Consider the following 12,988-nt stretch of genomic DNA (forward strand, 5'->3'; position numbering starts at 1 on the left):
ATAAAGCTTCTGGAGCCTGGGGAGGGCAAAAAAAGCTTGCAAAAAATGGGGGAGAGCACCTCTCATGCCACATGAGCACTGGGGGGGGGTGCACGTTGCATTATGGGTGCGGCACATTTGCGCACGACCCCCCTGTGCTCCCCCTTATGACACACGAGCCAAAAAAGGTTTGCCATCACTGTTATAGGATCTCCTGCTAGAGCAGAGAGTTGGAGTAGAAGACCTCCAAGGTCCCTTCCAATTCTGCTATTCTGTTCTGTATGAGTTGTTTTGGACTGACAGGTATATCATGATAAAGTTTCCACTTCCCCAGTAGAATTCAGTTTGCCCAAGAGAAATGACCCAGAGATGGATTTTTTTTTTGGTGGCCAGTGATGGCCATCGCCTTTCTCCTTACACACTGACTTTTAAAAAGTGAAAGTCTGCTGGAACAAACTATGGGAATGCTAGTGGATATCTCTGCATCCTGCTTTCATCATTCCATCAAATCCAGCTGTTATGAAACACATACACCCAGAGGCTGCCAACTTTAGCTTTGGCCAACACGCTCCATAAATGGAATCCAGAACTTGAGAAAATGCTGCTTTAAGGTCACTCTGTGTAGCTTGTGCTCCAAATTATCTTGGGCTTCTGATTCATGTGGAGTTTGAAAACAGCTTGATCCAATGAAATGTTCCATCTTGTCGAGCTTTGGCTTCGGTTTCCTACAGAGGCCATCTGGTTGCTTCGGAGAAGGAGAGCATAAACAGCAAGAACAATGTACTTAACAGTGTGCTACATTCATGTTGTGGAGATGAAACAGCGTATGGGAGGGGGGAGGTTCAAAAACTATCCACATGGTGCTTACAAAACAACCTGAACCTGAACATCAGCAAGACAAAGGAGATAGTGTTAGACTTCTGGAAGAAGAGAAGAGGAAGAAAAGAGAGGAAGAACAGAGAGGGGGGTTGTGTAGAAAGAGTCTCCACCTTTAAATTCCTGGGAGTCTATCTCAGCAAAGATCTCACCTGGGAAATCAACACAATTTAGGGGGCCAGAAAGGCCCAACAGAGACTTCAATTCCTTAGGGTCTTACGAAAAAATAAAGTGGAACAACAACTGATGACCTCCTTTCACCGGTCCACAATAGAAAACGTCCTCACCAGAGGTGGGTTCCTACCAGTTTAGACCAGTTTGGGCGAGTAGGTAGTAACTCGGCTGGCCATGCCCTGAACTGGTTCAATCGGCAGTGCCGTAGGCACTGCCATCTTGTGTTTTTGCTTCTATGAATGTGCAGAAGCTTTTTTTACTTACTGCACATGTGCATGTATGCCTGAAGCACGTATGTGTGTGCGTGAGTGCCCAAAGCACATCCCTGAGCAAACCAGCAGTAGAAGAAGCTGGAACCCACCTCTGATCCTCACTCATTGCATTACAGTGTGGTATGCTGGATTGACAGCCGCGGATAGAAGGACATTACAGAGAGTGGTGAGCCCAGCACAAAACATTGTGGGCTGTCCCCTGATACCACTAGACGATATCGCTAGGGCTCGCTGCCTTAGGAGAGCGAGGAAAATCCTCAGGGACGACTCACACGCTGGTCAGCCCTTCTTTATTCTCCTACCATCGGGAAGGAGATATAGACGCATAAGCCGTCGCATGGACTCCTGAATGAAAAATAACCCTACAACAACATAATACGGTTGACTTGCAGAGTCGGCGCAACGTGCAATAAGTTCAGATGGCACAATGGGACTGGGTGTTTGTTAGTAGGACTCTCTGGGCTGGGGATTTTCTGTCTTTCACTGTGAGTTGTATTGCGTTTGGGGGGTGTGTGTGTGTGTGCACGAAGGGAGGCTCAGCCAATCTCATTGTACACATGTTGTACTCTGACAATAAAGATTTGATTTGAATTGAATCATTGGACAAATCAATGTTTTGGAAGAGAGGCATACCAGAGATGCAATCTAGGCCTGTGCCAATACTGAGAAAACTCAGGACTTCCACTGAGTAGGAACTGAAGCAGCTGAGGAATCACCAATGGTGGGAGTGTCCAGCCTTGGCTCTTTTTAATGACTTGTGAACTTCAACTCCCAGAATTCCTCAGCCAAACATGCTAGCTGATGAATTGTGGGAGTTGAAATCCACAGGTCTTAAAATGGCCAAGACTGGAAACCTCTGAGTTGCGGGACATCAAATGCCATGCCGGTGTGCTTTTCTGCTTAAGCTAAGTGGAGCGTTCTTCAACTCATCAATGAGGAAAGTCCTAAAGCATCTGATTAGTGAGTCCTCCATTGGATTAGGAGCTATGGTGAACAATCCAAGTGTTCTGACCTACGCCTCCCAAAAGCATGAAGCTGACTTCTCATCCGGATAAAACCCCTTTTATTTAGTTTAAAGTGAATTCCTCTCCAGCAAAGTCCCAGCAAACAGTCTTTCAAGAGATTTCACAACTAAAAGACCTTTATCAGTCTTGGAGAGCTGCCAGGCTGATATCTTCCAAACGCCACTCTATAGCAGACAATACTTGGCAAGAAGTCAGGAACAGATTTTCACTCTAATGAATTGAATTAATTGTCTCCTGCAAACTCCCCTCCCCTTTCGCTCCTCTTTATTCCCTATGGGAGGGGCCGTCCAGCATCCACCTGTGCCTTTACTCCTGCATCGACCTTTGTTCCTTAGCTGTTCCTTTCTTCTGGCACCTTTGTGCATGCGCACATCGGGAACAGATTATAGCTGTTCTTCTGCTCTTCTGATCTCTGTCTGCAAAGGCAGCTGATAACTGTCAGACAGCCCTGGCCCCATCTCTGCCTCCAATGCAGACCCCTCGTCAGAGCCTTCCTCAGACTCCAGGACTGGCCCATGTTCCTCCCCAACTTCCTTACTCTCTGAGTCTGCCACCAGCTCTGCTGGTGGGCCACAACACCAAGCTGCAATGAACATTCAATCGAGTGTCAGTCATTATGGATCTAGTGGAAATTTCCATGGATGCTGCAAGAAGAAGTGGAACATTTAACCTCACCTTAGGCCAACAGCATGCTGTTTGACATGGTGCTTCCTTAAAAAAGAGGACTTCTAGATTTAAAGGCAAAAGGCAAAGGAGTCATTCAGATTAGTATTATCTCCAAATAGCACTTTCCATGAGTACTGAACTCCAATTCCCATCATGCTTAGCCATCAGGGCTGTGGCTTGTGTGACTTGTAGACTTGAGACAACCAAAGAACCCTAGTAGAAAAATAACTTATGGAGCAGTAAGAGAGGAAAGGACCCTGAAAGCACTTCTTTTCATAATGTGAGTGGACATTATGACCATTGGCCAATGTTGACCTTCTACTTCCTTTACCATGTGCCATAGTATTGCCTGTTCTCAATCAACAGATATTGACTAATGGTGTTCATTATTGGGTGGCAAAAAGTTCAGAGAGACAACATGGCCTTGTACAAATGTAGATTCCAGGACAGTGATGGCAAACCTTTTTCTTATGGCATGCCAAAATTGTGTGTGCGCACACTATCATGCATACACACATGCCCACACCAATTCAATCCTCCCAGTCCACCTTTGCATGCATGCGCTATCTCCCCCCCCCGCACATTTGCACATGGCCTCTCCCCAGGCTCTAGAGGTTTTCCTGAAGCCTGGGGAGGGCGAATCATTTCAGACCTTCCGTTGGCCCATTGGGGCCATTGTTCGCCCTCCCCAGGCTTCAGGAAAGCCTCCGGAGCCTGAGTAGGGTGAAAAAGAAGCCCAATCGGCCAACCAGAAGTTCGTTCCCAAACGTCCGGTTCGCTTGTTGGGGGCGTTTTTCGCCCTCCTCAGCCTCCAGAGGCTTTCCTAAAGCCTGGGGAGAGCGAAAATGACCTTCCCCAGCCCTCTGGATGGCTGAAAATCAACTGACATGCCAGCAAATATGGCTCCATGTGCCACCTGTGGCACGCATGTCATAGGTTCGCCATCACGGTTCTAGTATAAATTCCCTTTCTTTTCTTCCCAGTAGTGGAACCAGGAGTCTTCAAAGAGCCATATGTGTCCTGAGAACAGAAAACTGCTCTTCCCAAACCTCTATATACGGGTCCGTGTGTGTGTGTATGCTTGTGTCTGTGTGTGTGTGTTCCAGCATAACTCTGGAACGCCTCAAGCAATTTCAACCAAATTTGGTACACAGATGATTTACTCTCTGGAAACAAATATTGTGCATGGTAAGACACCCCTAACAGCCCTCTGGGTGTGTGTTCTGCTAAGATATAGCCTGTTGTGCCTTACAATGGCTTCTATCGCACTGCTGTAAAATGGCTTCTACTGTGCAGCGCAGTGGATTCACCATGGTAATGGCTTCACAGTACTCCACAAGGAGGCTCTCTCTGGTAAGGGTGAAAACCCAACACTAGAAATTAAGGTGGTACCACTTTTCTTGACACTTCTGGGGCCAGAGGGAAAACATTTGGAACTAATTTAATTGTTTGATTATGGGGGCCCTTGGTGCTCTCTGAGCTTGGTGGTTTTCTTGCAGACATTTCATTACCAAACTAGGTAACATCATCCATGCTAGAGGGAAGTGAGGGGGACTCTAATAGCTCTTTAAGGCAGATAAAGAGCTCGCGCCGGTAATGCATGCTGGGAAAATTAGAAGTGCAGTGTGGAAAGAGCAGGATTACCAATTGGCCAGTCACAAATGGCTGTTTGTCCAAGTGCCTACTAGGGAAATTGTTTTACAAGTTGAGTAAGTTTATTTATTTATTAAATGTATATGCCGGCCATCTCATTGTTTTGAATGACTGTGAGAGGCTAAATTTCAAGTAACAGAAAAACAGAGTTAGAAAGGACCTTGGAGGTCTTCTAGTCCAACCCCTTGCTCAAGCAGGAGACCCTATATACCAGTGATGGCGAACCTTTTGTGGCTCGCGTGCCAAAAGCAGGGAGAGTGCAGGGAGAGTGCAGGGGGGTCGTACGCAGGTGTGCCACACCCATAATGCTATGCGCACAACCCCAGCATGTATGCATGCACAACCAGCACTTCCCCCATTTTTGGTGTGCTTTTTTCGCCCTCCCCAGGCTCCAGAGATTTTATAGGAACCTGGGAAGGGCGAAAACAGCTCACCCATCCCCCTGGAGGCCCCCCGGAGGCTTCAAGAGCTTCCCTGAAGCCTCAGGAATGTGAAAAACTGGCCCTATGGGCAAACTGGAAGTTCGAGAACAGACTTCTGGTTTGCTCGTACGGTCAGTTTTAGCCCTCCGGCGCCTTCAGGAGCCTTTAGGAGGCTTCCCTGAAGGCTCCGGAGGGCAAAAAACGACCCTACGAGCAAATCGGAAGTTTGTCCGTAGGGCCGTTTTTCATCCTCCAGAGCCTTCAGGGGCCTTCCGGAGGCTTCCCTGAAGGCTTTGGAAGGCAAAAAAAGACTCTACGAGCAATCTGGAAGTGACTTCCAGTTTGCTCATATGGTCTTTTTTGCCCTCCTGAGCCTTAAGGGAAGCCTCCTGAAGGCTCCGGAGGGCTCTAACTGGCCCTACGAGCAAACAGGAAGTACATTCCTGAACTTCCGGTTTGCCCGTAGGGCCGGTTTTTCGCGCTTTGGAGGCTTCAGGGAAGCTTCTGAAACCTCCAGAAGGCAAAAAATGGCCTCAAAAGAAGGCCGAAGTCAGGGCAACAACTCGCGTGCTTGGACAAATAGCCCCACATGCCACCTGTGGCACGCATGCCATAGGTTTGCCATAACGGCTATATACCATTTCAGACAAATGGCTGTCCAATCTCTTCTTAAAAAAACCACCGATATTGCAGCCTTCTCTCTTTTCTTTTTCTGTTTGACAACTTGGGCCAAGAACATTCTAGTTTCTGTGGTAGAAGGTTCGGCTTTCTATAAAAATCCCTTGAAACAATTTTAATAAGGTCAATCTCAACATTTTCATGTTAGCCTCTGACCTGAATATAAGACTTTCTTCTAGGGCTCCTTCGTATCTTTTTTCTTCTTGCATTTTGAACAAAAGGCTGAATTATTTCACCATAATAAACTCCCAGTCTTTGGGAATTTTTTTATTTTATTTTAAATTTTCAACTTCCCAATCTAGTTTTATTAGTCTCCTGTTGAAGGACTAATCAAGTCCTACTTTGTGGCATCTACTAGAAAACATTAGCCGGTGCTACTACACCTACGGGTACATTTTGTTACTGACGTGACAAATGTTTACTCAATGCTTCAGTCCATCTCAACACTTTATAGGCCACTTTGGTTTTGAGGTTGATGGAAAAAGCAACTTGAAGGCTGGCTTTGATGATGTAAAGTTAAGAATCTGGATTTTCAGTTCATCGTCTGGAAGCTCAACTAGGATCTAGAAAGACAAAGAGAAACTGGGTTGATCACTTTTTCAGGGGCAGCCAAGGCCAGTGAGCAAAGCAGTGATGGGATTTAACATTTTTTATTACCGGTTCTGTGGGCCAGCTGACAGGGCAATGCCTCATGTACCAAGACAAATGCCTCTGTGTGCCACCTGTGGTGGGTGTGGGTGTGGCATGGCTTGGTGGGCATGGCAGGGGAAGGTTACTGCAAAATCCCCATTTCCTCCTGACAAGTTAGGACTTGGGAGGCAGAGAATAGATGAGGGCCAGGCCAGTCAGAGATGGTATTTACCGGTTTTCCGAACTACTCAAAATTCCCGCTACCGGTTCTCCAGAACCGATCAGAATCTGTTGAGTTTCACCCCTGCTCTGGGTAAACTGTCAGAGTTTGTGCAGCACATCTGACCAGCACACAAGCAAATGGACTTCAGCAGGATTCAATTATATATAAGAAACTTCTTTATATACAATGCCGTACAGCAGAAGTCAGCATACAAAATCAGGAACACAGAAGCAATATTCATAGAATCAAGTCAGAGTAGAGAGATACAGAGGCGTAGAGGCCTAGATTTACAGAGGCCTACATTGTACAGAAGCTGCAAAGTTACAGAGGCCAAACCAACTCTTGTGTACAGTTCAGCAAGTCTAAGCAACTGTCTCTTATGGCTCCATACAAACAAATGCTATATTTCAGATTCCAAACAGTCCCCATTGGCTAACCTGTTACCATGTCAATCCAAACAGACCCCATTGGCTGACCTGTTGCCATGTCTATTCCAGTCTATGAACATTCATACTCATAAACATAAACCCATGTTAGTTTGCCAGTACAACAGTACTAAAAAACCTGTATTTCAAGTCCCTCCTACATGGCCCTCGACACAGTGGTGGAACCCTTCCAGAGGGCTTTTTCAGTAACAAGGTTCCTAAAAGGGGAAGAGTCGTGCCCTCAAAACAGTTGGAGAACTTCTGAGAGCTCACACACCCCATTCTTCTAACTCATTGATTGGGTGGTAACATTCACCAGGCTCGGCTCTTCTTCTTACCTCCAAAGAGATCTACCAATGGCGTCCCAGGAGCAAGTGGCTTGGTCCATGCAGTTTCACTAACATCGTTGAGCAGTGACTTGACTTCGGAGTCCAAATGCTCAACTGTTTTTTCCAGTTGCTGATGGAAGGAGAGAAGAAATTGTAGGGGGGAACTTATTGGTCTTGTTAATACAAGCTTAAGACCTCATAAGTCATCCACCCAACAAGCAGAGGTTAGTGGTTACCCCGATTTGGTTTCTTTGTGGCTTAAAGTGTTATGGAAACCTAACCTTTTGTTCTGACCCAGGCTTCCTTAGAAAGCAAGAAATGAAGTCTTGGTCCTGGCAAAACCCCTTTTATTTACACAACTGTGAATTCCTTTCATTTATTAAGCTTTTTACAAAACAAAACTTAAAAACCACATTCTACATCCATTCTTCCCATTCCTAAGACATCGATATATCCCATTTTGTTTATCGTCATACATACTTTCCATTCGTTTTATTTTTGCTATTTCCTTTTTACATTTATAATTCCCATAACCTCATATTATGTATGTATGTATGTATGTATGTATGTATGTATGTATATATATATATATATATATATATATAGATAGATATAGATATAGATATAGATATAGATATATATATAGATATAGATATAGATATAGATATAGATATAGATATAGATATAGATATAGATATAGATATAGATATAGATATAGATATAGATAGATAGATATAGATATAGATATAGATATAGATATAGATATAGATATAGATATAGATATAGATATAGATATAGATATAGATATAGATATAGATAGATAGATAGATAGATAGATAGATGTATCTTCTACTTTCATTCATTATTCCTGTTCTCTAGCCAATAATACCATTTATCCCATACTGTATGGTATTCTTTATCTTCTTTATCTTTCAGTTTGAAGGTTAATTTGACCATTTCTGCGCAGACCATTATTTTTTAAATTATCATGTTTTCGGAAGATATGCTGTCTAATTTCCAGTTTTGAGCGTATGTTGTTCTTGCTGCTGTCAGAATGTGTATTATAATATAATTGATTTCCTTTGCAAACGTTCCTCTAATTATCCCTAACAAAAACATCCCCGGTTTAGATTGAATTTGAAGGCCTGTTATTTCTTGCAACCAGGTTCTTATTTTACTCCAATATTTCCTCACTTCCGGACATGTCCACCACATGTGGAAGTATGAACCATGTTTGTGTTGACATTTCCAGCATCTGGGGCTCAAATCCGGGTAAATTTTTGCCAATCTTGCTGGTGCTAGATGTCAACGGTAAAACATTTTATATAAATCTTCTTTTTATGTTAATTTGTAGTTTTTTGTGCACAACTGTTCCCAGTACCCTAATTGAATTAATTAATTAATTAATTAGAAAACAGTCTTTCAGAGGAGTGTTTATCAACACGAACCTTATCTCACTTGGCGAGCTGCCAGATAACTGGTTTCCAAATGCAGGGCCAGGCAATACTTGGCACAGAGTCTCTTATAGTCACAAACAGAACTTTCCACTCTTGAAACAACCAAAGGAATGAATTGTTTCCTGCAAAAGCCCCCTCCCCATTCGCTCCTCTTTTGTTTCCTATAGGAGGGGCCAGTCACCCCCAAGGTGAGGCTTTACTCCCAAGTCGACTCTGCTTTCTTAGTTGTTCTTGTCTTCTGGCAGCTTTGCGCATGCACACACTGGGAACAGGCTCCAGCTGTTCCTCTGCCTCACTGCTCTCTAGCTCCCTCTCTGCCTCCGACACAGAGCCCTCGCCTGAGTTTTCCTCAGTCCCCAGGACTGGCCCATGTTCCTCCCCAACCTTCTCACTGTCCGACTCTGCTGCCAGCTCCACTGGGTGCCAGTGGGCCACAAAACCTTTTTGATTAGCCTCTAATTCAATTTCTTGTGCTAACTATGTAGGTAAATTCATGAACCAGATTAGGAAAGTTGTATAAATAGAGCCAAAAACAAAATCTGTTAATTGCAAATAATAGGAAAATGAGAATGGAAGGATTCTGAAATTTTTTGAAAGAGGTTGCTTTTGTCAAGGGATCACTGAGGTTGGAAGCAAGTGTTGCACAAGACCAGGCGATCGCCAAGCTGTGGTCTGTAGCAAAAGCCTCTTTTTCTATTCAAGCCATTTAACAAGGGGAATAGTCAGAGATGCCAGAATAAGAATTGCTCTTGTGCAAGAGTCGACTTGAGGTTTGTACAAGAAGGTCCTTCATCTAGGACTAATGCATCCATTGCGACACTGGATAATGTGTGCCTTGGAATCAACGTACTCTGACTTACTTCTGAATGGGAAGGGAACATTCTTAACCATTAGCTCATTCGTGGATTTCCATCGAAGGGTAAATCACATATGACCTTGCTCAACTTCTTTCACAATTGCTCAGGGTCAGCTAGGAGTCACCATCTGAGGTGGACAATACATGCAGGGTTTTTTTTCTAATACCTTTGACCACCGATCGTATAATTCCTTTTTGTCTATTTCATCAGCAGGCCTCCAGTCTTTAAGATAAAGGTGATATTCCTGAATTTGCTACTCAAGTCCTTCCTTCGTTCCTCCCTCCTCCCTCTCCATCTGTCTTTGTCTTTCTTCCTTCCCCCCTCTCTCCTTCCCTCCATCTTTTTTTCTTTCTTCCCCCTTCCTCCCTCTCTGTCTTTTCCTCCCTCCCTCCCTCTCTCCTTCCTCCCTCCTCCCTCTCCATCTATCTTTGTCTTTCTTCCTTCCCCCTCTCTCCTTCCCTCCATCTTTTTTCCTTTCTTCCCCCTTCCTCCCTCTGTCTTTTCCTTCCTCCCTCCCTCCCTCCCTCTCTCCTTCTCTCCCTCCTTCCCTCCCTCTCCCTCTTCTTTTTCTTCCTTCCTTTCTGCCTTCCTCCCTCTCAGTTTTTCCCTTCCTTCTTTCCTTCCTTCCCTTTCTCCCTCCCTCCATCTCCATTAGTTTTTCCTTCCTTCCTTCCTTCCTTCCTTCCTTCCTTCCTTCCTTCTCTCCCTCCCTCCCTCCTTCCTTCCTTCTCAGTTGTGGGATTCAGCCAGTTCGCACCACTTCGGGAGATCCAGTTGTTAAATTTCTGAGCAGTTTGGTGAACTGATTGTTGGAAGAAATCATTAGGCAGAGAACCGGTTGTTAAATTATTTAAATCCCACCACTGTTCCTTCCCCTCCTCCTTTCCTTCCTTCCCCTCATTCCTTCCTCTCTCCCCCCTCCCGCCTTCCCTCTCCCTCTTTTTCTTTCTTTCCTTCCTTCCCAAAACCTTTTCAACAGATCACTTCCCTCTCTCTGGAAGTTGAAGGCCACACCGTTGAAGGTTGTTGAGGTTGAGAAATCCTGTTCTAGACCTTCTGGTTTTATCTTGCATTCCCTGCCACCCAATTCCAGGACTCTGAGCTTCAGTTTCTCCCCTGGAGTTAGGATCATCCTTTGCAGGGAAGTGGTGATAAGGCACTCTGTGTTTTGTTCCATTGCATCATCTTACCTCTTGGATGGTATCCAAGCGCTTGTGGATGGTGCTGGGGTTATCACACCAGTCATCTTGCTCAGAGGTTCCTTGATGGTCAGCGGCAGGATCAGCAGCGACTAGAAAAGGAGAAAAGCAAATGATCTCACAGCTTTAAAGCTTTAAGGCAGGGGTGTCAAACTCAATTTCATTGAGGGACGCATCAAGGTTGTGTTTGATCTCAGGGCAGAGTGGGTGTGGATATATATCTGCATTTTGTTGCAGAAAGTTACATGGGCACTTCTGAGAGGTCACCAACAGACAGCATGACTTTGGGAGGCCATGATTCTCTTTAAATTAGATCAATCTAATTTCAGGGTTCAGCATCTATAAAGGAAGGTGGTAGAAATCCATGCTTTGAACCCTGGAAAAGTGCTCCAGTCCTGGTCAGCAGCTCCAGATTAAATAAGAATGAGTCTTCATTAACCTGATGTCTTCTGATGGGTTAACTATAACACATTTCCCAAGGTCCATCTCCAATGATGGTGAAACCCCAACCCATAATTAGAATCACTATGTTGGAAAGGACCTTGGAGGTCTTCTAGTCCAGCCCCCTTTTCAGGCAGAAAACTCTATAATCATTTCAGACAAAGGGTTGTCCAATCTCTTCTTATAAACATCCAGTGTTGGAGCATTCACAACTTCTGGAGACAAGTTGTTCCACTGATTAATTGTCCTCACAGTTAGGAAGTTTCTCCTTAATTCCAGGTTGTTTCTCTCCTTGATTAGTTTCCACTCTTTGCTTCTTGTCCTGCCCTCAGGTGCTTTGGAGAATAGTTTGACTCCCTTTTCTTTGTGGCAACCCCTGAGATATTGGAAGACTGCTATCATCTCACTCTTAGTCCTTTTCATCAAACTAAACATGCCCAGTTCCTGCAGCTGTTCTTCATATGTTTTAGCCTCCAGTCCCCTAATCATCTTTGTTGCTCTTCTCTGTACTCTTTCTAGAGTCCAAACATCTTTTTTACATCATGGTGACCAAAACTGGATGCCGTATCCCAAGTGTGGCTTAAGTTAATGAACCTTAGCTTGGAAACGTCCCAGATTCCATCAGTCCTTTTTTAAAGCTGGAAATACTACATCCTTTGTTTTCTTCTGAATGGATCCTTTCTCTCCTTTTTTTTTACCCTTACAAAGTGTTGCCCTTGATTCTGAAAGGCAGAATAAGTTCCCCACTAAGGAAGAATAAGGAGCTGTGATTAAAAAGCAAGAAAAGCTCTCTCTTTTAATTCTTTGGGTGTGACATTAACAGAGTTGGAAGGGACCTTGTAGGTCATACAGTCCAACCCCCTGCTCAAGCAGGAGACCCTACACCATTTCTGACATATGGCAGTCCAGCCTCTTCTTGAAAGTCTCAAGTGATGAAGCCCCCACAACTTCCAAAGGCAAACTGGTTGATTTTCAGAAAGTTCCTCCTTATTTCTAGGTTGAATCTCTCCTTGGTCAGTTTCCATCCATTATTCCTTGTCTGGCCTTCAGTGCTTTGGAAAATAGCTTGACCCCCTGCTCTCTATTGCAGCCCCTCAAATATTGGAACACTGCTATCATGTCTCCTCTGGTCCTTCTCTTCTCTTCACTAGACTAGCCATGCCCAGTTCCTGCAACCATTCATCACATGTTTTAGCCTCCAGTCCTCTAATCCTCCTGGTTGCTCTTCTCTGCACTTTTTCTAGAGAACGTCTTTTTTATAGCGTGGTGACCAAACTGGATGCAGTACTCAGGTGTGGTCTTACTAGGGCTTTATAGAGTGCAGGGGTAAAATCCTCCCAATTCAGCCTGGTTCGGCTGAACCTGTAGGGATGATTGTCCTTGGTTCTGTGAACCAGTAGTAAAAAAAAAAAAAAGATTCCAAGGATCGTGCAGCTCAGCTGTGAGCTGCGCGATCGTCGGAATCTTTTTTTCCTGCTTTTTAAAGCATTTTTTTAAAAAGCTGAAAGTGGAAAAAAATTGGCCACGCCCACCCAGTCACATCACACACACACACCAAGCCACACCCACAGAACCGGTGGTGGGAAAATTAGATTTCACCACTGATAAAGTGGTATTAGTCCATCTTATGTCCATCAAGCCCTAAATCTGGTTTGTTGTTGAGTCTCCGCCCACTTAAGAGC

The 12,988-nt window shown here is 44.5% G+C and overlaps 1 protein-coding gene across 1 annotated transcript in view; it reads right to left on the reverse strand.

Moving 5' to 3' along the window:
• Positions 1-4,980: 4,980 nt before the first annotated feature.
• The window catches only part of PLAC9 (placenta associated 9), a 17,775-nt gene continuing 9,767 nt past the window's right edge, over positions 4,981-12,988 (reverse strand). Inside the window, exons 2-4 of the mRNA XM_081953798.1 lie at positions 10,857-10,957; positions 7,362-7,482; positions 4,981-6,308 (exon numbers count right to left, since the gene is read on the reverse strand). Coding sequence (XP_081809924.1) covers positions 6,298-6,308; positions 7,362-7,482; positions 10,857-10,957 — 233 coding nt within the window. The 3' untranslated portion in view covers positions 4,981-6,297. The remainder of the gene's footprint in view (positions 6,309-7,361; positions 7,483-10,856; positions 10,958-12,988) is intronic.

Source organism: Natrix helvetica (genome assembly GCF_964273705.1).
Source record: "Natrix helvetica genome assembly, chromosome: 5".
Taxonomy (NCBI): domain Eukaryota; kingdom Metazoa; phylum Chordata; class Lepidosauria; order Squamata; family Natricidae; genus Natrix; species Natrix helvetica.